This window comes from Myxine glutinosa, chromosome 5, assembly GCF_964187855.1.
Source record: "Myxine glutinosa chromosome 5, kmMyxGlut1.1, whole genome shotgun sequence".
Taxonomy (NCBI): domain Eukaryota; kingdom Metazoa; phylum Chordata; class Myxini; order Myxiniformes; family Myxinidae; genus Myxine; species Myxine glutinosa.
Genome location: NC_136265.1, coordinates 58,579,423 through 58,604,283, shown reverse-complemented (window position 1 = coordinate 58,604,283; position 24,861 = coordinate 58,579,423). Strand labels below are relative to the sequence as shown.

Below are 24,861 nucleotides of genomic sequence, written 5' to 3'. Positions count from 1 at the left end.
GTTAACAATTCCATTATCCACCAAATAAAGACATTATGGTGTTAACAAGTCCATTATCCACCAAATAAAGACATTATGGTGTTAACAAGTCCATTATCCACCAAATAAAGACATTATGGTGTTAACAAGTCCATTATCCACCAAATAAAGACATTATGGTGTTAACAAGTCCATTATCCACCAAATAAAGACATTATGGTGTTAACGAGTCCATTATCCACCAAATAAAGACATTATGGTGTTAACGAGTCCATTATCCACCAAATAAAGACATTATGGTGTTAACGAGTCCATTATCCACCAAATAAAGACATTATGGTGTTAACAAGTCCATTATCCACCAAATAAAGACATTATGGTGTTAACAAGTCCATTATCCACCAAATAAAGACATTATGGTGTTAACAAGTCCATTATCCACCAAATAAAGACATGGTGTTAACAAGTCCATTATCCACCAAATAAAGACATTATGGTGTTAACAAGTCCATTATCCACCAAATAAAGACATTATGGTGTTAACAAGTCCATTATCCACCAAATAAAGACATTATGGTGTTAACAAGTCCATTATCCACCAAATAAAGACATTATGGTGTTAACAAGTCCATTATCCACCAAATAAAGACATTATGGTGTTAACGAGTCCATTATCCACCAAATAAAGACATTATGGTGTTAACGAGTCCATTATCCACCAAATAAAGGCATTATGGTGTTAACAAGTCCATTATCCACCAAATAAAGACATTATGGTGTTAACAAGTCCATTATCCACCAAATAAAGACATTATGGTGTTAACAAGTCCATTATCCACCAAATAAAGACATTATGGTGTTAACGAGTCCATTATCCACCAAATAAAGACATTATGGTGTTAAGTCCATTATCCACCAAATAAAGATATTATGGTGTTAACGAGTCCATTATCCACCAAATAAAGACATTATGGTGTTAAGTCCATTATCCACCAAATAAAACATGCGCAGAAACCATATGGGTTAGTGAATGCTCTGGTTTTACAACGAGCTAGAGGACACCCTGTTGTCCGCTCCGTTTGGTCCAACAAGAACGGTGAGAGGAGAGAAGAACAAGATGACATGCGTGTCCTTGTCCTCAGTGCCAAAACTCCGGTCACCGAGGATGCTCATATTCTCGATCTTTAACGTGTTGTTGCCTTGATTGCATAACTTCGCTCACAGACAAAGCTCAGTCAAACGGATCACCAATTTTGACACCGGAAGCAGTTTTGGTGCCTTGACTGGTTGTTTGTTTTGACGTTTATTGCTTACCGATTAAAATTACATCTTGGATTATGTACATTACATATTAAATCACCTGCTTTATTTTATAGTGATACATTTAATACAGGTGTATCATTTGAGATAAACTAAACATGTCTTTGGGTTCTTAAGGGCCTTTGTGGTCTTTAATGGTCTTTTGGGTCATCTCGGTCTTTAAGGGTCATCTGGGCCTTGGGGATATTTTGGGTCATCTGGGTCTTTTGGGTCTGTAGGTGTTTCGGTGATCTTAAGGGTCGAAAGGTATATTCAAACAGTACATAATTAATAGACATTTAGTCAAACGGCTTCACCACCTCAGCGCCTCAAGGACCATGTTTTTCAGTTTTAGATAGATTTGAAAAAAAAAAAAACGTTTTTGTCACAAGTGTACAAACACACATACAAACATAACCATTCACGTTTACTCCATTATAATAAGATTTACACAATGATTACGATAGTGGGGTTAGGGGTCTGCTTTCTAAATGTTCGAATAACACAAAAGTTGGAGGTGAGGGAGATAGCAGCGAGGTTGGGGGTGGGGGAGGATTCAGTTTCAAGAAAACCTTGACACTTATCTGTCGCCAATCCCCACTCCTCCCCCCCCAATCCCCACTCCTCCCCCCCCCCAATCCCCACTCCTCCCACCCCAATCCCCACTCCTCCCCCCCCAATCCCAACTCCTCCCCCCCCCAATCCCCACTCCTCCCCCACCCAATCCCCACTCCTCCATCCCAACCCCTCCCCCCCCCCGTCCAATCGCCTCTCCTCCCCCCCTCCAATCCCAACTCCTCCCCCCCCAATCCCAACTCCTCCCCCCCCCAATCCCCACTCCTCCCCCCCCAATCCCCACTCCTCCCCCCCCAATCCCAACTCCTCCCCCCCCCCCAATCCCCACTCCTCCCCCCCCAATCCCCACTCCTCCCACCCCAATCCCCACTCCTCCCCCCCCAATCCCAACTCCTCCCCCCCCCCCAATCCCCACTCCTCCATCCCAACCCCCCCCCCCCTCCAATCGCCTCTCCTCCCCCCCTCCAATCCCCATTCCTCATGCCCACTTCCCTCCCCCATCTACAAACCGCCCTGCCTGCTCCATTCCTCCCCAACCCCTATTAATTTAAGTCGTTTTGATTTTTGACGGATTTATTTAATTTAGTGTTGGTGTGACACAAAGAAAACCTTGATACTTATCTGTCGAATTCAAGAAGGGAAGACACATCAGTCACATCAGACACAGACATAAAGGGTCGAATGTCCTACTGCGTCTAATTTCCTTATTAATAAATCGGACAAGCGGACCCCCGACCTCACACCGTCCGAACTCTCATCTTATTTACTTTCAGATTAATGTCCCTGATCCTATCATTGTCTATTCTGTTCAAAGAAACCCAACTCTTCCATTCATTTTTGTCTATAACAGGGAGAAACGATCGAAGTTCTCCTCAGACGCGTCCATTAACGAATCTGCTCCCAGGAATCAAAATGTCCGTTCGAGCTCCGATTAAATCATTAAAACAAACGGGATCGATTCACCGGCTCAGGAGATCGACACAATATTGTACGAGGAACCCGATCAGGAGATCGACACAATCTTGTAGGAGGGAACCCGATCAGGAGATCGACACGATCTTGTAGGAGGGAACCCGATCAGGAGATCGACACGATCTTGTAGTAGGGAACCCGATCAGGAGATCGACACGATCTTGTAGGAGGGAACCCGATCAGGAGATCGACACGATCTTGTAGTAGGGAACCCGATCAGGAGATCGACACGATCTTGTACGAGGTAACCCGATCAGGAGATCGACACGATCTTGTAGGAGGGAACCCGATCAGGAGATCGACACGATCTTGTACGAGGGAACCTGATCAGGAGATCGTCACAATATTGTACGAGGGAACCCGATCAGGAGATCGACACAATATTGTACGAGGGAACCCGATCAGGAGATCGACACAGTATTGTACGAGGGAACCCGATCAGGAGATCGACACAATATTGTACGAGGGAACCCGATCAGGAGATCGACACGATCTTATGGGAGGGAACCTGATCAGGAGATCGACACGATCTTGTACGAGGGAACCCGATCAGGAGATCGACACAATCTTGTACGAGGGAACCCGATCAGGACATGACACGGTGATTCTCACATAAACTATTGACGTACATGGTGCACAGCACGGACCCGCACGTGAACAAGAACGTCACGTACCGGGGCTGAACTCCTTATCCGCGGCAGATTCTCCCGGCCCGAGCAGGTTCCTCCCATAGGAGACCCTCGTCGATCCCGGAGGGTTCACCTTGTGTTCCTCACCGGAAAGATCTCGGTTCATCAGACACAGCTCAGTGTTTGTCACTTCGGGACAATTCATTCCGTTTCAACAGAACTGAGGGACAACGAAACAGAGAAGCACGTGCTCTTCTTCCCTAATCGGCTTCTTCTTCCTCTTATTATTTTACGATCACGAAGTTTCACCGTTTCTCGGATCTCCGTAGACCACGCCCCAAATGTAACCTTGGACGCCTCGTGACGATGTTCGTTCCCGAGACCTTTAAACAAGTTTAACAACGACCTTGCGGTTCCTGTACTCGTACTAAACAAGTTAAAAAGTTGGACATTCGGAATATTTCTCCCTCTTTCATGTTAGCAAGTTTCCAGAGGTTCCGCCATGTTTACTTGTTTATGTTTTTACGTGATCCCAGCTGTCACGTGATTTGGAGTAACTCAGGTTCAAATCCCGTGTGCCACGTCACATGGATACATGAAATTGTCCATTTTATTGGCGCTGAGGAAGCGCCTTTAGCGATTGACTTCCAGCCAGTCGCCAGTGTAACGCTAATTCCTGTCACAGGAATTCGGAGATCATATAAGTGGGCGTGGCAGTTCCTGATTGGTTCGTGTTGGGGAACGCCTTCTCGCTGCCGACGTGACGTAAATTCGCGCACGCGCACTGGTGAAGCTTACTCGATCTTACTCGATCCCATATTACATGTACTTTCATTGCATACAAATTATACTTCCTCCTAGAAATTCCAAGCCCGAACCTCAGCGCAATCCAAGAGGATTCACTTGTTAAGATTATAATTGACGATCTTCATCAAAGTCGTGTGGTGCTATGCACACACAACTCGTTTGCCAAGAAGGTAGGCCACCACGCGTTGAACAAAACCAAACACTTTATTCAAGGCTCGCACGGAAGCACTGGGCGGGCTCGACTTTCGAGCCCGCGTATATATCCCGAGGCCACGCCTTGCCCCCGGGCGTGGCCGGTCGGCCGAAAGGCGGGGCATGTATCCCAGATTCCCAGTTCAACCCTGAGCCTCATGACTCCTTTGCTCCGGACGTGGCCCGAGCCTTGCTTCCACGTCCGGTCGCTCGCGTCGGCGTCACCCACTGGTGCACGGAATTATGACCCGCTGGCATTGTGTCCGCCACAGTCGTCTTAATTGACGATCTCCTGCCTCACACCTAGCTCGGCCTTCCTTGGCAAACCTGAGCTCCTCACCACTTATAAGGCTTTCATCCGCAGCTCAATGGAATATTGTTCCCCCCTCTGGGCTGGTGCTCCTACCTCACACCTCGGTCGTCTTCACGCTGTTGAAACCAAAGCTTTCAGAATCATTGGAATCTCCCGCGATGACACTACCTCCGAGGGCCTTTCACTCACTCACCGCAGGCAGGTGGTCTTTCCGTCTTCTACCGACTCCTCTCCGGCCTTGCACCCCCAGCTCTTTGTGCTCTGTCCCCCAAATATTCCTACAGGTCGCACAAGATCTGCCTGCAACCCTCTTATGGTTAAACTGCCAAAATCTCGGCTGTCTGCTCACCTTCACTCCTTCATTCCTCTTTTCTCCCGCCTCTGGAACAAACTCCCTCACTCTCTTCAATCCCACTGCTCCCTCCAGGTCTTTAAAACAGCTGTTCACCACCATCTCTTATCTTCCCCCATCCAAAACCTTGATCTTTTCTACCCCCACTAATTCACCCCAGATCCACCTTGTTTGAAATTCCAACTTCTTTCCTGGAAGTCCTGGCAGTGTCCATATGTTTTATACCTCTCCCACCCCCCACCTTACCAAACCTGCCCCCCCCCCCCAAAGGCCTCTCCCTCCCACAGATCTCTCGATGTGTCCATGTCTCTCAGTCCCTGCTCTCAAATGTTGTGTTTGTGTCCTTCCCCCTCTCTCCCCATCTTGTCTACCGCTCCCGATGTTATATGTTTTGTGTGTCGGTTTGTCTTTCTGTGTGTTTAATGTTCGCTCTTTCACGAGCCTCGATCTTGTATCCAAAAAAAAAAAAAAAAAAAAAAAGCTTGGGTCAATCGGATTAAAATTTAATATTTTTCAGATGAAAATTGATGATATTAGAAGTATGAGCTTGAGTTGACCTTTGACCTATGTTGACCTTTTGGCCTATGTTTACCTCAAAAATAGTTGGTGGTTGGTTTCAGTAAGCTGATATGCAAATCATCTTCAAATTTTAAGTTATTTGGATCAAAATTGAGGATTTTAGAAATCTGACCTATGTTGACCTTTTGGCCTATGTTTACCTCAACAGTTGGTGGTTTGTTTCAGTAAGCTGATATGCAAATCCTATTCAGATTACAAGTCAATCGGATAAAAATTGAGGATTTTAGAAATTTGAGAAAAGTTGTTGACCTTAGGCCGATGTTGACCTTTTGGCCTATTTTGATCTCAAAAATAGTTGGTGATTGAATTCCGTTTGCTGATATGAAAATGTTATTCAAATTTCAAGTCAATCGGATGAAAATTGAGGATTTTAGAAATTTGAAAAAAGTGGTTGACCTTAGGCCTATGTTGACCTTTTGGCCCATATTGATCTCCAAAATAGTTGGTGGTTGAATTCAGTTTGCTGATATGAAAATCGTATTCAAATTTCAAGTCAATTGGATAAAAATTGAGGATTTTATACATTTGAAAAAAGAGGTTGACCTTTTGGCCTATGTTGACCTTTTGGCCTATGTTGATCTCAAAAACAGTTGGTGGTTGAATTCACTTCGCTAATGTGTAAATCCTATTCAAATTTCAAGTCAATGGGATGAAAATTGAGGATATCAGAAGGAGGAAAAAATTGGATCACGTTTCGCCGAACGTTGACCTTTTGACCTCTTTCAGAATCATTGGAGAATCATTTTCAGATTTCAGAATCATTGGAATCTCCCGCGATGAAGCTAACTCCGAGGGCCTTTCAATCACTCACTGCAGGCAGGTTGCTGGTCTTTCTGTCTGCTACCGACTCCTCTCCGGTCTAGCTCACCCAGCTCTGTCTGTGCTCTGTCCGCCAAACATTCCTACAGGTCGCACAAGATCTGCCAGCAACCCTCTTATGGTGAAACTGCCAAAATCAAGACTCCCTGCTCACCTCCACTCTTTCATTCCCCTTTTCTCCCGCCTCTGGAACAAACTCCCTCACATTCTTCAATCCTACTCCTCCCCACACGTCTTTAAAACAGCTGTTCACCACCATCTCTCATCTTCCCCCATCCAAAACCTTGATCTTTTCTACCCCCGTTAATTCACCCCAGATCCACTTTTTTGAAATACCGACTGCTTTCCTTGAAGTCCTAGCAGTGTCCATATGTTTTATACCTTCCCCCCCCCCCCTTCCCATGCCTCCTCCTCCCCATGCCCTCTCCCTCCCACAGATCTCTTGATGTCCCTGATCTCCATTGTTGCATTTGTGTGCTTCCCTCTCTCTCCCCATCGTGTCTCCCACTCCCTTGATCATATGTTTTTTGTGTCCGTTTGTTTTTATGTGATTAATGTTCGCTCTTACACAAGCCTCGATCTTGTACACAAAAAAAAATCAGAAAATAAAAAGAAATGGCATTGTCAAAATTATTGACACCCAAGACTTAATATTTGGTAGCACAGCCTTTGGACAAAATAACTGCAGTCAAGCGCTTCCTATAGCCATGAATGAGCTTCCTACACCTCTCTACTGGCAGTTTGGCCCACTCTACTTGTGCAAACTGCTCCAGTTCTCCCACATTTGAGGGTGCTTCTCCAAACTGCTGTTTTCAAATCTCCCCACAGGTGTTCAATGGGATTTAGATCTGGACTCATTGCTGGCCACTTCAGAACAGTCCGACGTTTTGTCTTGAACCATTCCTGAATGCTTTTTGAACTGTGTTTGGGGGCATTGTCCTGCTGCAAGACCCATGACCTTCGACGGAGACAACCTTTCTGACACTGGGTTGAATATTGCACCCCAAAATGCTTTGGTAATCTCCTGATTTGATGATGCCATGCACACATTCAAGGCACCTTGTGCCAGAGGCAGCACAGCAACCCCAAAACATCACTGAAACTCCTCCATGTTTGACTGTAGGGAAGGTGTTTCTTTGAAGGCTTCATTTTGTTTTCTGTAAACATGGAGATGATGTGCTTTACCCAAAAGCTCTAATTTGGTCTCATCTATCCACAGCACATTCTCCCAGAAGGATTTTGGCTTGTTCAGGTGTGTTTTGGAAAACTCCAGTCGGGTTTCTCTCTCTCAGCCTTTGGCTCTGACCATAGAACGCCCTTTCATCGAGTTGGCAACGGATGGCGCGAGTTGAAACTGTCGTACCACCTTGTGTTTGAAGGTCAGCTTAAGTCTGTTTGGCAGTTGATTGAGGTGCTTTCTCTACCATTCGAACAATCCTACGCTGCAATCTTCGATCAAGTTCTCTCTTGCGGCCACGTCCAGGGAGGTTAGCTACAATGCCAGGTGCCTTAAACTTCCTGATAACATTGTGTACGATGGACAGAGGAATATCAAGGCCTCTGGAGATGGACTTGTAGCCTCGAGATTGTCCATGCTTGGCTACAATCTTGTGTCTGACTGAATTAAGATAATTATCTGGTTTTCTTACTTTTCTCCATGCTCATTGCGGTACACACAGTGACACAAAACAGCAGAATGACTCCTTTTCTCTATTTAAACTGGTTGAATGAGTGATTTCTATATTACAGGCAGCTGCAACTCACCACCGGTGAGTTCAATTCCAAAGTAAAGGGGAATCAACTGCTTGAAATCTAATTATTTCTTTCAACTTCTAAAAGGTGCCAATAATATTGTCCAGGCCATTTTAGGATTTATTTGTGGAATAAGCTAAGGTTTAGTAATTTTTTTCAGCTTTTTTTGTTTTGTTCCACTGCAAACCAAAGAAATACAAATGTGGATACCAAAATATTTTTTTATTTCAACAATTTTCTGGAAGAAATGGTGCATTATTTGAAAAAAGTGCAAGGGTGCCAAAAGCGACTGTCCACTGTCCGGACATACAAATCTTGAAATTAGACCCTGTTCATGCTTCTTCTTCTAAAACATACTCCTTGTGGTTTCTGTTATTATATCAACGCATCTGTTGGAAAAAATACAAGTTAGAACTCTACAGAGGAGGAAATTCTTCAATATAAGGCTCGGTGCTGCTCGGCTGCAATGGGTATTTTGAAGGCCACAGCTCGGGGTTGCTGGCTTGTGTGTGGAGAAAAGAAATGTACTGCTGATAAGGCTTTGATTCTCGCAGCCTGGCAGACAGAGCTGTGTCTAAGCTAAAGGTTCGAGTTTCTACTTGTACAAGAGGAGGATCAGGCAATAGTACCTTAATCAAAAGGTATTTGACCACCAGAATTACACCAACATTAAGAGTGCTGGAGAAGTCTTTTTGCTATTTCGCGTGTTCAGATTCATTAGTCTTAAGAATAGTTCGTTTTATTTATTTTTGGGGGGAAATGTGAATCCATTGATTTATGTACACTGCATCTGTTTGTTTGACCAAGGAATGAAGTTTTTTTGTGGGTAAAAGAGCAAGTGATTAGATGGTCAGAGTAAGTGCCTAGATGGGAAGAAAAAGTCGAATACGATGGAGCATTTTGCTGTGGAAAGTGCAGAGGAAGTGTTTTTAAAGATGGATGACGGAAAGGTCTTGAAACCAATGGATACAAGGTATGGTAACAACAAAAAATAGATGGTTACAGACTTATTTTTGCAATGAAGGATGGTCAAATGATGATCAAATGGAGAATCACACACATCTCAACCACCACACACACACATCCCATTGTCACTCACACACACCAGCCACATGGGCATAAAGATAAGATTTGTATGGGATTGATACATATGTAATTATCTCTCTACAACATGCTAAGGATGTGAATAAGAATTGTTGCTGGACTTGCACCAATGACATGTGACTGAAGAGACAACGGGAAATGTAACCATTATGGGATCACCAAGATCTCAGGATTTCCAACTGGATGTGCGAAGGACTTGCCTTACTGAGCCACAGGCAGTTTTATTGGTAGTTTTGTGGTATCTCACATGCGTTTGCTTATTGCCAACCCCCAAGCTGCAGCAAGAGCCTTCTCAGAAGGTACCAGACTTGTGATGACACTCTTCACAAACTACAGCACAGCAAAATCTGGTTGAGAGCTCGTTGGCATGGCCATGATCTGGAAGATGCTCGCCAACAAACTGCCGACAGCCTTGCTGATTTAAGCTGCGAGAAATACGACAATATCCCACACTTAGTTTAGTATTATTTGTTGTTGTACATGAGCCTGTCGTATTCGTCCACAGTGATCAACTGCACAGAGTGATTGGGCTAACGGCATGTCCGTGCTTCAGTTTAACATCAAGGCCATCTCCCACGCCCTGGGACCTACATCAGCAACCGAGGTTGCTTCTCCAGTTGGCAAAGCCTGCTGCAGTTCCTCATGTTCCACAACGATGGTACCACTCTACCAGCTGCACGGAAAGGACGAGCCCTGGGGATGGACGGGGGTAAGGCTTTATCTGTATAATCATGTATTTTCCCTCCATATCAAGCCCACAGTTCTGCTGGCTACCTCCGGTGCAGGCCATACACCGCTCAGACTGCGCCAGTGGTCCGAGCTTCCTCGCCGGAGTGGTTTTCAGCTCCAGCTCACACCAACCGGGACCATGTGGTGGCAGACCTGCTTTTCAGCTCCATTGGCACTCTGGCTCCACCAGCTGCTTCGACAGTGGGGAGCATGACCTCATTCAGCGGCTTCACCAGGTGCCGATCCTTCAGATGAAAGAGCACTGCAATTATCTGAATTACCGACAACAGGTGAGGCCTCAACGAAGAGGTACCCTATGAGGTAAAGACATGCTAATGCTATGCACTCAGAAGATGTGTTGATGTCAGGCCCATCAAAAAAAAATGTCGCCATGAGAATGGTGTATTTTATGCCCGAAGTGAATTGAAAAGATAAATTTAATTTTTTTCAAATCTTCGTTAATTAGCATAAACATCACAAGAGGGAAGTTGTGGAAGAATTTCAAATGAAAATTCACATTGAGACACGCACACTGATATATATTTACTGAGTACGAGGATGTTACGGGGTAAAATGTGGTTAAAATAGATAATCGCTGTGTGGTGTGTGGGAGCAGACTTGATGAGATGGAGTGAAGGCCGGCTCTCCCCACGTGAAGTGTTTGTGGTGGACGTGTGGGGTTGGCTCATGGTCCCATTGGCTTTTTTCCTCGATTGATAAATTCAGGCATCTCGCAGGGGACATTGTTTTATGATTTCTTCAATGTTAAAGGATAATGTCGATTTTATATGGAGCAGGGGCAAGTTAGATTAAAAATTAATGTTTGTATTTTGGTACAAGTCAAGATGCCCCCTGGGCACCAAGAAGTCTACATTCCTCTATCTGTATGTGGTAAAACCTTTGATCTACTTCGACATAATCCAAAATATTGTATCTGCCTTGAATGATGGCCTTGATGATGATTATGTAATCGGACGTGTGCAGGAGTATAAAAGTGACACTTACTGCAGTGTCCGGTGAGAGAGAATCCCAGCAAATGCCTTGATTGGTTAAATGTTGATTGGCAAAATGTAACTAAATGTGCGAGGTTCTCTCTTCTGCTTGCATAAATTAACTTTGAAATCTGTAACATCTTTATGCAAGTACCAATAAACCATTGAACTCTGTTATGCCTGGAACTTGATTGGAGAAGACTACCGGTACTTTATTTTAATGTTTCAACTGTAATACTTTGAACCTGACAGAAGAGTGAGGGAAAATTCCCCCACACACTCAAATCCAATCCTGGGGCTGTTTAATAATGGGCAGGGCCTAATCCATATGAATAAGAGTACATCGGATACAGCCAATACAATAAGAGTACAGCCAATAAGAGTACATCGGTCATGAGTACATCGGTTAATCCTGTTGAATGTTTGTATGTTGTTTATAAGCACGTTATCGGTTTATACTTGTTGGGTAGTTGGGTTTCATTAGATTTTGGGATGAGAAGAGTTTTGCCTTCTGTGAACCATTGATCCATTGGGTGTTCCCCTTTGATTTTGTTAAATGCTACAACGTAGTGAGGGCGGAGAGCATACAGTTGCTTTAACCAAAAGTTTGGTATCCCATCTGGGCCAGGGCTTTTCAAGTTTGCCATCTTTGCAAATTGCTGTCTTATCTTTTCCGCATCAATTTATTACTGGGTGCTTTTCCTCAAGATGTTGTTTCTTCTCTTCCAGGTTTCGGATCCAATAACTTGTTGTGTTCTCATTCATCTCGTATATCCCTTTCCAGCATTTTTTCCAAGATCCTCTTATTTGCCACATTTACAACACAGGGGGATTTGCCAGATTTTGTTTCTTTTTCCCTAGTTCTCTGCAGACCTTTTTCAGGTTGTTTTCAAACCGTTGATTTTGCCTTCTTCTGTTGTTGGCGTCATCATAGTTTATTTATTTTTCCTCCTATTTGTTGTATTTGGAGCTTACTATGGGCAGCCAATGGTACTACCCATTATTTTTGATGTTGGATTTCTTTTTGATTTGTCCGATTTTTTCTTGACCTTTGGACTTCAGTTTCCCTTCTTGAATTGTTCTATTTGTCCTGTGTCCTTCCTCAGTTGGTCTCTCTGCTTCTCCAGTCTCTGTTTCCAAGGTGGTGTTTTGTTTCTGGTCAGATTATCACATCCCTTGTTTTTGCGTTGTTTGCTACCATTTTCTTTTTCAGTAGCCTGGTGTTGGCTTAGCGGTTATGGTGCTGGTTTGAGAACCGAGGATCCTGAGTTTGAATCCCGGTCGATCGCTGAATTAACGCCAGGGGGGTTGACTCAGCCTGTCAGCCTTCCGAGGATGGCAAATTGAGTACCAGCTTGCTGGGATGAACGTGCTGGTGTGTGCCCCGGTTTAGAATAGGTACACCATATTGCTGCATGTTGTAAGAGGCGACTAAAGGGTTGGCGTCATGAAGGGCATCTGGCCATAAAAACATTGCCTCAAAAAGGGAACCATGATGATTGTCATTGGGCCCACAAGGCGAACGCCTGCTCTAACAGGGAAAATGGCCTTAAAAAGGGCTGTTGTGGTTTTTTTTTTGCCTGCTATTTTCTCTTGGACATACTTTCTCATTGGTTGTTATCCCCATATGTGGATTTTAGGAGGTGGGAGGAAGTCTCCCAGAACTCAAAATCTCCACCTCCTTTTTTGGGAAAGGATTGTTATTCATAAATCAGATTGTGAAACTTAATTCTCATAGTTTTGTTCCAAGGACTCTTTTGATAATCTTCACTGAACCTCTGACAGCCTCCACCTGCGGTCCTGCAGCTTGTTTGTCATGAAATTCCCTGGAATGCTTTTTAAGTGCTCAGTAAGTGTTTTATTGATCATCCCTGTTGTTCTGACTCTCACTGGTACAATTTCAGCTTTCTTCAATTTCCAATTCCTCTTGACCTTATTTTTGAGTTCCTGGTATTTGATCATTTTCTTGGTCTCTGAAGCATTTAGTCCAAAGTCATTGGGAATGGAAACCTCGATCAACAGTGCCGTCTTTTCCTTTTTGTGTTTGAGCACTATCTCCGGACACGATGCTCCGCATGCAATGTCTCCACTTGATGGGATCATCTTGTCATGCGTGAGCACTATGTGTTCCTTTTCAAGGATCGAATTTGGTTTGTGTTTCCATGATTGTTCTGGGACCGGAATTTTGAAATATTTGCAGATGTGCCAGTGGATTACTCGATAGACGCTGTCATGGCTTTCTGTGTACAGCTGTTCCGACATGCATTTTTTGCATCCCAAAAGAGGTGACTGGTACTTTCTGTTTCTACTCCACAAAACCTGCATTTGTCTGATTGGGTCAATCCCTCCATTTTCTTAAAGCCATGAGTGTGGTGTCCCTGGTGTTGGGCATTTACGATGACTTGTTCTCCATCCCAATTAATTTGACCTCTTCTGAGCCATTTCAACAAGCCTTCCTTGTCAATACCTGTTCTGTCAAGCTCTTTTTTGAATCTTGATGCTCTTTTGGCATTCCCCCATTTGTCAGATTATATCTGCTGATATTCTTTTTGTTGTTTTTCTTTTTCTTCTTTGCGATCATTGGGACTGTATTTGTTTCTGTTTCGTTTCCCGTGTGGTATCTTTCAATTGCACCTGCTTTTGGAAGTTTATTGCGAAATGGATTTACGGTACCTTTTCTGATTTGTTGTTTTCATGTTCATGCACAAATCTCATTCGATAGTCTCGAGCTTTTCACATACTCCGCTAGTCCTACACATGCTGTTCTGTGCACGTGGTTCAGCTACATCAGTCCACCTCGTCCTCCTATTCTTGGCAAGTAAAACCTCAGGATGCATTGTTTTTGTTTAATAGATTGTGAAAATTTAGAAGTTTCCTTGTTTTGGTGTCTAAGTTGTTGATTTCAAATTGTTGCCAGTTTATATTTGCACAGCTATACTGGAATACTGGTACTGCAAGTTGGTTTATAGCTTTGGTTTTGTTAATTGGAGAGAAGGATGACTTCAGAATTAGTGTTGTTCTGCGCAGGTGCTCTTTGCTGATTATTTTCCGCCTTTTTTGGTGTTGTACCTGGGGACCTTCTTACATTCCGATGTATTTTTAGAATGTTTCCTTTTCTAGTTCCTGTGTTGTTGTACTTTCATCAACTGAGATAGTGTGTATTCCTTTTGTTTTTCCAGAAAGAAATGTGCATTTGGCGCATTTGTCAAGAACAAATTCCATTTGAATGTCCTCCGAGTAGCGCTTTATTACTTTGAGAGAGTCCATGTACAGTAGATGTCTTCTGTGTGTCTTCTTTGATGTTGAGAAAGATATGATGAAGAAGCAAATGCCTTGCTGCACACAGAACACTTATAGGGCTTCTTTCTTGTGTGTATTATTTGATGTCTCCTTAAATCTGATGATCGAAAAAATGCTTTAGGACACACAGAACACTTGTGTGACTTCTCTCCTGTGTGAATTATTTGATGATTCCTTAAATTTGATGATCGAATAAATGCTTTCGGACACACAGAACACTTGTGTGGCTTCTCTCCTGTGTGCATTATTTGATGATTCTTTAAAACTGATGATTCACTAAAGGCTTTAGGACACACAGGACACTTGTATGGCTTCTCTCCTGTGTGTATTCTTTTATGACTCCTTAAATGTGATGATTGACTAAAGGCTTTAGAGCACACAGAACACTTGTGAGGCTTCTCTCCTGCATGCATTATTTGATGACTCCTTAAATGCGATGATCTCGAAAAGGCTTTAGCACACAAAGAACACTTGTGTGGCTTTTCACCTGTGTGTATTCTTTGATGTAAGTGCAAATATGACTTTTGCATAAAGGCTTTCAGACACACAGAACACTTGAAAGGCTTCTCGCCTGTGTGTGTTCTTTGATGAATGTGCAAAGTTGATGATCGAGAAAATTTCTTGTTGCAAATAGGACACTCGAATGGCTTCTCTCTCTTATGGATTGTTTTATGTAGTTTTAAAATTGACAACGTTGTGAATGATTTGTCACACACAGAACACTTGTGTAGTTTCCTACTTCCTTGTATATTATTGAGGGTCTCTGTGCAACATTCACGAGATATGCTGCTGAATGTGCCAGTATCTTGAGTAACTGTCTGTGTCATGTGACGATTGAAAACTTGTGCGTTGAGCAACTGGGAACAGTTGGACCAAGAATCCAATTTCATTTGTTTCTCTGTAAAGACAAGTCACAAAAAGCAATAATTCACACCAGTTTGTCCATATTTGATATTTCTCAAATTAATTTGAACATTGTCATTAGTTAAACATTTCTCCTGGAGGAAGAGGGTCCAGTTAAGATTCAAAAATGGAAGAATTTTGGAACTGGCCAAATGATTCAGTTAAAACACACAAAAAAGACCACTGTTCATCACCATGTCAGATTATCCACCATCCAAAACATGATCTTTTCTACCCCCATTAAGCCCTCCACCCCAAAGCCCACGTTCCAAATTTTCAGTTTTTCCTTCCTGAGAATCTGCTTCTGTATCCATATTGACCACCATGTGCTTGTGCATCCTCCCTGACCCCTCTTTCCTCCCCACTTCCCTTTTTTGTTCACGTCTCCCTCTGTTTTATCTGGCAAACCGTGCTGTTGGTGTTTCCCCCCTCATTCTCCTCTTGTTTTGTTCTGTTGCATCCTGATTTGTTCAGTGTTGTCGCTCTTCCACAAGCCTTGACTTCGTATACAAAACAAACAAAGAAAAAAAAAAAAAACCTGTGAGAGATACAACCACTGTCTATCAATGGGCAGAGGAATTTTCAACTTCAACTTTAAAGGGCCACAGACACAGAAAATTATGTTTGGTTTAATTAATAGATATTGCTTCACTTAACACTTAATCGTCCTTTTTTTTTTGAATAAATATCACTCGATTGGCCCCCGCCACCCAAAAAACGGCGATTTGATTGCTCATGTGACTGGCTACGTCATCGAGGGAATTTTTGTTGCTGCTGGTAGTTTTTAGCTGGTAGTGGAGTCCCGCCCCTAAAATCGTGATGTTCATTCATGATGTCACCTGTGTGATGTAATCGAGGGAAAGGTTTCTCAGCACGCAATGATAACTGCCTGACCAAGAATCTTCTGATAGTCAAAATCATTATTAAAAACTACCAGCAGCAACAAAAATTCCCTCGATGACGTAGCCAGTCACATGAGCAATCAAATCGCCGTTTTTTGGGTGGTGGGGGCCAATCGAGTGATATTTATTTAAAAAAAAGGACGATTAAGTGTTAAGTGAAGCAATATCTATTAATTAAACCAAACATGATTTTCTGTGTCTGTGGCCCTTTAACACTGTGAAGTGACATCGTAGGATTTTGAAATGGTTGTGATCACCCAGGGGCGCCGCCAGGGATTTTGGGCCCCATGAAAAGATATCACAATGGGCCCCTATGAAGCACGCGTGCACATTTTTACCTAATGTTCTAATAATTTTTAGGGCCCCTGTCAGTGCAGGGCCCTTGGAATCATCCTAACTTTCCCCCCCCCTTACAGCGCCCCTGGATCACCTTGTCCGATGTGATGCAAAGATCTTGAATATGTGTATTTTATAAGCAACGTGTATTTTAAATGAAAGAGGTATCCCTGTCTTGTACACAGAAACAAGCCATTTGAGTGAAAACAATTGAAATGGACTCGTTATTCTGCAAGGTTTGTAACAAAATTATTTAAGAGTGAAATAATGAAATAAACAAGTAAACACAATGTGATGTGATCTATTGAGAGTCTGGCGTACCTTCAAGCAGCTGAGCAGATTTCCTTGGCTCCATGGGTGGAGAATCACACGGTTCCTGCTTCACATGATCATTGCTAAAAGCATCCTGGGATGTCTGAAGAAGGTTGTTTTGAAAAGATTCTGACTTCACTACTTGAGCTTCACCTGCAAACCATGTGACAACAGTTCATCACAATAAATGAAGGGATAAAAAAACAAATGTAAACCAAAACAATCATTCTAAGTAGTGGGGAGAAATGCATGGGGTCTCCAACAGAAAAACACATTTTCCTACTTAACCAAAGAGATCAACAAAGGATGAGGGCAATTGAAAATCGAGGAAGTGCATGATGAAATGACAATTTGGTGTTCTCGCTGATGCAGAATAGCTGTCTGCATTCCATTGCAGACATTGCCTTATAAAGATAATTCTTTGAACTCTTAATTTGTGCCCTGGGATTAGTATCTCCCGGTCACTGCACACCTTTGCTAAAAATCAAATTCTCAAACATTAGCCACGGCCTGGTTAAACAATGGGCCACTTTTGATAATCACCCTTTTACTCCTACTTCTGCAGGTGGATCCACCCCTCAAACCCACTCTATAACCAGGCTTATTCTCTTTGACCGCCCCTGGATTATAGTCATTGCCATTCCTGAGTTTCACAAGAGAGCATCGGGCAAAAAAGGTGGGAAAATCATTTTCGCACTTTTTTGCTTTATTCATGGAAACTCATTCTTTAAATTGTTGTTTTCTCGATTCCTCTTGTACACATATATTTCTTACCTCAAGTTATCATAATATTGTGATGTGGAAGGGATGGGGCAGGGGAGGGGCAAAATTCCACAGCAAGAATGTGGTAAGAATAGTATGGATTGCGTGTTTGAGTTAAATATAATTACTCTTGAAGGAGGGATCTGGTTGGGATACGCTGAAGGTAATATGTGCACAGTCGGAGCGGTGATTGTAAAATATATGGAGTTGAACCCATCTCTGCACCAACCAGGTTGACATTGCCTTTCTGGAGTCCATCAAGTAAAGATAAGTGGTGGGCTGTTGCTCCAGCCCAAATGTGGCAACAGTACTCCATGAAGGGACGTATCGTTATCTAATATACAGGGGCGTTGAGGTTTTTTTTTTTTTAACAGTGGAGTGAAACCCCTCATCGGCTCATCCTCATTTCCTCATCGTTGCATTTAAATCCAGAAGATGAGTTTTGTTTTCCTTGCCGGGTTTCTCGCCGGGGTTCTCGCCAGAAACAAAACATCATTTCCCGTTGTTAAGGGTACAGTTTCAAACTTTACAGAAAATGTTTTTTAACCAGAAATGTGCGTTACAAAGAAATGGCTTTGTATCCTCTTTTTCCAAAAAAAATTATGAATCATCTTCTGACGTTTTTTTGCCAATCTTATGGAGAAATTGTGTTCAACAGTCGAAGGTGTGAATTGACTCGATCAGTCCAAACGTCCTGCTATCTCCTCTATTTTTGATTTTACAGCTAAATGAAAGTGACCATTTGTTTTTCTCGGTAAAATATTCAGGTAAATGACATGGACCAATAATAATTTTGGCCTTGTGTGCATTTTATCATATAAATTGTTTCAGGCCGTTTGTCTGGAGCATTCCATGATGGTTTGGACAATTGGACCGCACTGTATGCTCCGTACTCTGCAACACATACGAGGTGCACCAACTTCAACTTGCATAATGGATTTGTTAATACTTTATTTATTTACTTTCCAACACTTGTACTGTGAGCTAAAAAGGCTGCTGTGATTTTGGTTATTTATGACCTCGTTGCTACTCCAATTTAGGATCTTCATTGAAGAAAGTTCCTTACAAAGTTATAAAAGAGAGATAGAGTGGGGGTTCGGGGCCCCGAGGTTGTTTGCCTCAGAGCCCGTGCTGGCTCTCAACGCCCCTGCTTATACAGGTACAAAACAGCCTCAGGAGGTAAATTTCTCTGCGCTCAATAAAGACAAACAACTCGCTTGGAAGCAACCAACTCGCTTGGAAGCAACCAACTCGCTTGGAAGCAACCAACTCGCTTGGAAGCAAGCAACTCGCTTGGAAGCAACCAACTCGCTTGGAAGCAACCAACTCGCTTGGAAGCAACCAACTCGCTTGGAAGCAACCAACTCGCTTGGAAGCACTCTTAGCAATACTAGAAATATACTTTTCGCAAAGGAGGTTAGAGGAGATGTCCAGACCAAGAATCCGAAGGTCAGATGATTCTGTTAAGGTTGAAGACCCTATAAGCAAAGAAAGGTAAAATTTCTTTGAACCAGTTTCAACCAGACCTTCAACCAGTTTTGGCTTGCATTTTAGGCGATCTTCGTGTAGAACGTAAATGGCAATAAGAAGTAACGCAGTGTCGTGAAACAACATTGGTTCAGTCATTCGTGGAGGTTTTAGAAATCTGCCTCAAAATGCCTCCATTACAATGCCAGAGAATAACCTCAATCTATACAATGTATATGCACACATAAACGTCTGTAACTGGAACAAGTAAATTGTTGATGTGGTTCAGACCTTTCCCTTGAGACGTTGAATCATCCTCAAAGTCAGATTCAACCTTCACTTTCACAATCAAATCTGAAAAGAAAAAAAATCCTTCGATGATGCGAAAAAAACAAAATTTCAAGGTTCAAAGTTTTGTCATTGTATGGGTAGGAAGGTTTGTCCTTTTCTTTTCAATTTTTTTGCCAGGTTTATCCTTCCAGTACCACATACCTGTGTGTGTATCACATACCTGTATGTACACAGCAGGATAACATGCCTGAGATTTTCATATATACCGTATATATATATATAACTTTTTGTTGTTTTTAATACTTGGGCTAAGGCTCGTAACAGAGCATGCACGCACGCACGCACACAGACACACACACACACAAACACACACACACACACGTGCTTGCAAAACTCATACAGGTGGTTCTGAAGTCATGAGCATATAATGAGTAAATATATTACTTGCGAGGTGCACAAATAAAGTTTTAAAAATGCAGTATATTGAGATATGGTAAATGAAGCTTGACCTATGTCCCTCGAGTCTTCAAGTATAATGAAAGAGTTCGGGATCCAAATAGTCTTTTTTCTTTTTTTTTTCTTTTGTATACTGAATCGAGGCTCGTGAAAGAGCTAACATTTACTTCACAAACAAATCAACCAGACAAGCAAAATATATAAAAAGAGGGAGCGGAAAACAAGATGGGGAGAGAAGGGGAAGCACACAAACACAACATTTGAGAGCAGGGAGATGTGTGGAAGGGAGAGGGCTTGGGGGGAGGAGGCGTGGGAAGGGGGGGGGGGGGGAGGAAGGGAGAAGTATAAAACACAAGGACACCAAGGACTTCCAGGACAGAAGTTGGTATTTCAAAAAAGTGGAATTGGGGTGAAATTAGCGGGGGTAGAAAAGATCACGGTTTTGAATGGGGGAAGACAAGAAATGGTGGTGAACAGCTGTTTTAAAGACCTGGAGGGTGGAGTGGGATTGAAGAGAGTGAGGGAGTTTGTTCCAGAGGCGGGAGAAAAGAGGAATGAAGGAGTGAAGGTGAGCAGAGTACTTGCGAGGTGCACAAATAAAGTTTTAAAAATGCAGTATATTGAGATATGGTAAATGAAGCTTGACCTATGTCCCTTGAGTCTTCAAGTATAATGAAAGAGTTCGGGATCCAAATAGTCTTTTTTCTTTTTCTTTTCTTTTGTATACTGAATCGAGGCTCGTGAAAGAGCTAACATTTACTTCACAAACAAATCAACCAGACAAGCAAAATATATAAAAAGAGGGAGCGGAAAACAAGATGGGGAGAGAAGGGGAAGCACACAAACACAACATTGTACCCCCTTTGCACACAAACACGCCAGGTACGGTGACAATCCCCCCCTCTATTTACATGAAATGGTTTGGTCCAAAGCGAACGGCTTGCGAGTACGGTGACAATCCCCCCCCTCTATTTACATGAAATGGTTTGGTCCAAAGCGAACGGCTTGCGGAGTTTGGTAAAGAAATCGCCATAGCGTGCACGTAATTAGTTTTAAAACATAGTTTAACGGCAACATAGTTTGCCAACGTGAAATAAATGAATACGCTCTCAAATGTGCCGTCCGAGGCAGAGTCTGTTCGCCACGTTCGGCACACGTGATAGCTCGCTGCTCTCTGATTGGTTGAATCGTTTTTTGGACATAGCTCGGTAACTACTTCTCCGATTAATATGAAACCTTGAAAAGGCACATCCTCGGGTCCCCAGCAATATACCTGGCAAGTTTAAAGTATATCGGACCGGTAGTTGTCGAGAAACAGCGGTCACAGACAAACATACATACATACATACATACAAACATACAAACATACAAACATACACACAGAGATTACTGGAATTATAGATAGATGATTACGACAGTGGGGTTAGGGGTCTGCTTTCTAAATGTTCGAATAACACAAAAGTTGGAGGTGAGGGAGATAGCAGCGAGGTTGGGGGTGGGGGAGGAATCAGTTTTAAGAAAACATTGACACTTATCTGTCGCCAATCTCCACTCTTCCCTCCCCCCCCCCCCCCCAACCCGCCAATCCCCACTCCCCCCTCCAATCCCCACTCCTCCCCCCCCAATCCCCACTCCTCCCCCCCAATCCCCATTCTGCCCCCCCCAAATCGCCACTCCCCCCTCCCAATCCCCACTCTTCCCCCCCCCTAATCCCCACTCCTCCCCCCCAATCCCCATTCTGCCCCCCCCCACCCAATCCCCACTCCTCCCGCCCCCCCAATCCCGCTACTCCCCCCCAACCCAATCCCCATTCCTCTAACCCCCACCCCTCATGCCCACTGCCCTCCCCCATCTCCAACCCGCCCTGCCTGCTCCATTCCTCCCCAACCCCTATTAATTTAAGTCGTTTTGAGTTTTGACGGATATATTTAATTTAGTGTTCATTTAATATGTTTGTGTTTATTTAATAAGTTAAACCTTCAGACACATCAGTTCATCAGACACAGACATAAAAGGGTCGAATGTCCTCCTGCGTCTAATTTCCTCGTTAATAAATCGGACAAGTGGACCCCCGACCTCACACCGTCCGAACTCTCATCTTATTTACTTTCAGATTAATGTCCCTGATCCTATCATTGTCTATTCTGTTCAAAGAAACCCAACTCTTCCATTCATTTTTGTCTATAACAGGGAGAAACGATCGAACTTCTCCTCAGACGCGTCCATTAACGAATCTGCTCTCAGGAATCAAAATGTCCGTTTGAGCTCCGATTAAAACAAACGGGATCGATTCACCGGCTCAGGAGATCGACACGATCTTGTACGAGGGAACCCGATCAGGAGTGAGGAGATCGACACGATCTTGTACGAGGGAACCCGATCAGGACATGACACGGTGATTCCCACATAAACTATTGTATTAACGTACCGTACATAGTGCACAGCGCGGACGCCGCACGGGAACAAGAACGTCACGTACCGGGTCCGAACTCCTTATCCGCGGCAGATTCTCCCGGACCGAGCAGGTTCCTCCCATCGGAGACCCTCGTGGATCCCGGAGGGTTCACCTTGTGTTTCTCACCTGAGAGATCTCGGTTCATCAGACACAGCTCGGTGTTCGTCACTTCGGGACAATTCATTCCGTTTCAACAGAACTGAGGGACAACGAAACAGAGAAACCCGTGCTCTCTTCCTTAATCGGCTTCTTCTTCTTCTATAACTGTGACGGAGTTTTCACCGTTTCTCGGATCTCCGTAGACCACGCCCCAAATGTAACCTGGACGCCTCGTGACGATGTTCGTTCCCGAGACCTTTAAACAAGTTTAACAACGACCTTGCGGTTCCTGTACTCGTACTAAACAAGTTAAAAAGTTGGACATTCGGAATATTTCGTCCTCTTTCATGTTAGTAAGTTTCCAAAGAGGTTCCGCCATGTTTACTTGTTTATGTTTTTCGGTGATCCCAGCTGTCACGTGATTTGGAGTAACTCAGGTTCAAATCCCGTGTACCATATCACATGGATACATGAAATTGTCCATTTTATTAAGATTATAATTGACGATCTTCATCAAAGCTTGGGTCAATCGGATTAAAATGGAATATTTTTCAGTAGAAAATTGATGATATTAGAAGTATGACCTTGAGTTGACCTTTAACCTTTTGACCTCAAAAATAGTTGATTTCCAAATTTAGTGACTCAATCTGAAAATGCTGTTTCACAGCAATCTTTCACAGCAATCAGATGAAAAATAAATAAGAATTTTAGAAAATTGACCTCAAGACGACCTTTGACCTCAAAATCAGTAAGCATCTTCATTATGACCAACTCTACCATTTGGTGAAGTTTCGTAAAGATCGGTTTAAAATTGTGACCTGTCGGCAAGTATAGGTGAGCGGACAGACAAACACACACACAAACAAATGAAAAATCACTCATAGAGCGGCACTTGGCGAAAGAGAACAAAGGAGTATGGCACTCGTTAAAGCATTCTTTTAACCTCACAAATAATTGGTGGTTGAATTATGTGACTTGATATGCAAATCTTCTTCCAATGAAGTTAATCGGATGAAAATTATCTATTTTAGAAATCCGGCCTATTTTGACCTTTTGGCCTATGTTGACCTCAAAAATAGTTGGTGGTTGGTTTCAGTAAGCTGATATGCAAATCCTATTCAGATTTCAAGTCAATCAGATGAAAATTGAGGATTTTAGAAGTTTGAAAAAAGTGGTTGACCTTTGGCCTATGTTGACCTTTTAGCCGATTTTGATCTCAAACATAGTTGGTAATTGAATTCAGTTGGCTGATATGAAAATCCAATTCAAATGTCAAGTCAATCGGATGAAAATTGAGGATTTTAGAAATCTGACCTATGTTGACCTTTTGGCCTTTGTTTACCTCAAAAATAGTTAGTGGTTTGTTTCAGTAAGCTGATATGCAAATCCTATTCAGATTTCAAGTCAATCGGATGAAAATTGAGGATTTTAGAAATGTCAATAAAGTGGTTGACCAAGCCGAAAATATCGTCGAACCTGTCATATATCACAATCGCCATGCTCTACCTTTATGTTTTTAATTCAGCGTGAAACACAAACAAACTGATTGATTGTTAAAATGACCATCAAATATCAAAAGCATAGAGGTTACGGCTCTTGCAACAAAACGGTACGTATAGGCCTTAAGCTTTATGCTTCACCTTTGGACAGCTTCGGACAAATTAAGCCCAGGTTTATTAAAACAGCAGAGTATCGTTTTAGTAGTATCGTTTTCGTAAAAGTAATAATATTAATACAGTAAATATGACTAAATCACTTTTATCCCAATGTCGTGAATACAAAGTTAATGGATTGAAGCGGTGTATGGATCATGAATCAATGATGAGCGGTGTTCGGACTAACAACCACGAAAGTAAGTAATTCGCCTTGGTTTTTTGATAGTATGTTATTAACCCAATCCTTGTGAGGTATATAGATTACAATAGATCTTCCCTGAGTACTGAAAGGAAAACTTACCTCACGGATGTCGGGATTCCTCCAAATTTCTTTGTTTAATGTTATAAACAGCATTAGCGACTGTTTCAAAAGCTCATTATGTGTGTTTGTGGTTTATAATATTTTACAAGCACCGCTATTAGACTTTCGGTCTTGTTTTTTTCACACTGATCGAATTAAGCATTGTACTTGTTGAATTACGATGTGATAATAAAGACAACGATGACACTAAAGCGCGGCGTTACGCGCGCTGCTTGTGAGCAAGGAGGAAGCGGACAAGCGGTAACATATAAACGTCTTTATTGTAAGACTACACTGTTAACTGTAACACTGAACTCCTCCGGGCTGGTCGCCCGGTGTATATCATGAGGCCACGCCTACCCCTCGGGCGTGGCCACCGCCCACTTGGTGCGTGGAATGATGTCACCACGCCAGTGGGCTTTTGTGTCCGCCACACGCGCCCCCCCAGAATTCCCGCGCACCTGGAGGGCCAGTTTGTGGGGCAGTCGAATGACCCGGCCGAAGCGCCCCCTGGCGATCGGCGGCGTC

The 24,861-nt window shown here is 43.0% G+C and overlaps 1 protein-coding gene and 1 long non-coding RNA gene across 2 annotated transcripts in view; one reads left to right on the top strand and one right to left on the bottom strand.

Moving 5' to 3' along the window:
- Positions 1 to 22,508, bottom strand: part of LOC137428591 (uncharacterized) — a 45,438-nt gene extending 22,930 nt beyond the window's left edge. Inside the window, exons 1-9 of the mRNA XM_078777307.1 lie at positions 22,303 to 22,508; positions 19,368 to 19,430; positions 16,857 to 17,000; positions 14,366 to 15,292; positions 12,985 to 13,214; positions 10,256 to 10,416; positions 9,965 to 10,066; positions 9,677 to 9,798; positions 3,501 to 3,668 (exon numbers count right to left, since the gene is read on the bottom strand). Of these exons, the coding sequence (XP_078633433.1) occupies positions 3,501 to 3,668; positions 9,677 to 9,798; positions 9,965 to 10,066; positions 10,256 to 10,416; positions 12,985 to 13,214; positions 14,366 to 15,292; positions 16,857 to 17,000; positions 19,368 to 19,430; positions 22,303 to 22,462 (2,077 nt within the window). The 5' untranslated portion in view covers positions 22,463 to 22,508. The remainder of the gene's footprint in view (positions 1 to 3,500; positions 3,669 to 9,676; positions 9,799 to 9,964; positions 10,067 to 10,255; positions 10,417 to 12,984; positions 13,215 to 14,365; positions 15,293 to 16,856; positions 17,001 to 19,367; positions 19,431 to 22,302) is intronic.
- On the top strand, positions 4,610 to 11,268 carry LOC137427501 (uncharacterized). Its single transcript, XR_010984505.2, has 2 exons — positions 4,610 to 10,392; positions 10,719 to 11,268. It is a non-coding gene; the product is annotated as an uncharacterized LOC137427501 (long non-coding RNA).
- Positions 22,509 to 24,861: the final 2,353 nt, after the last annotated feature.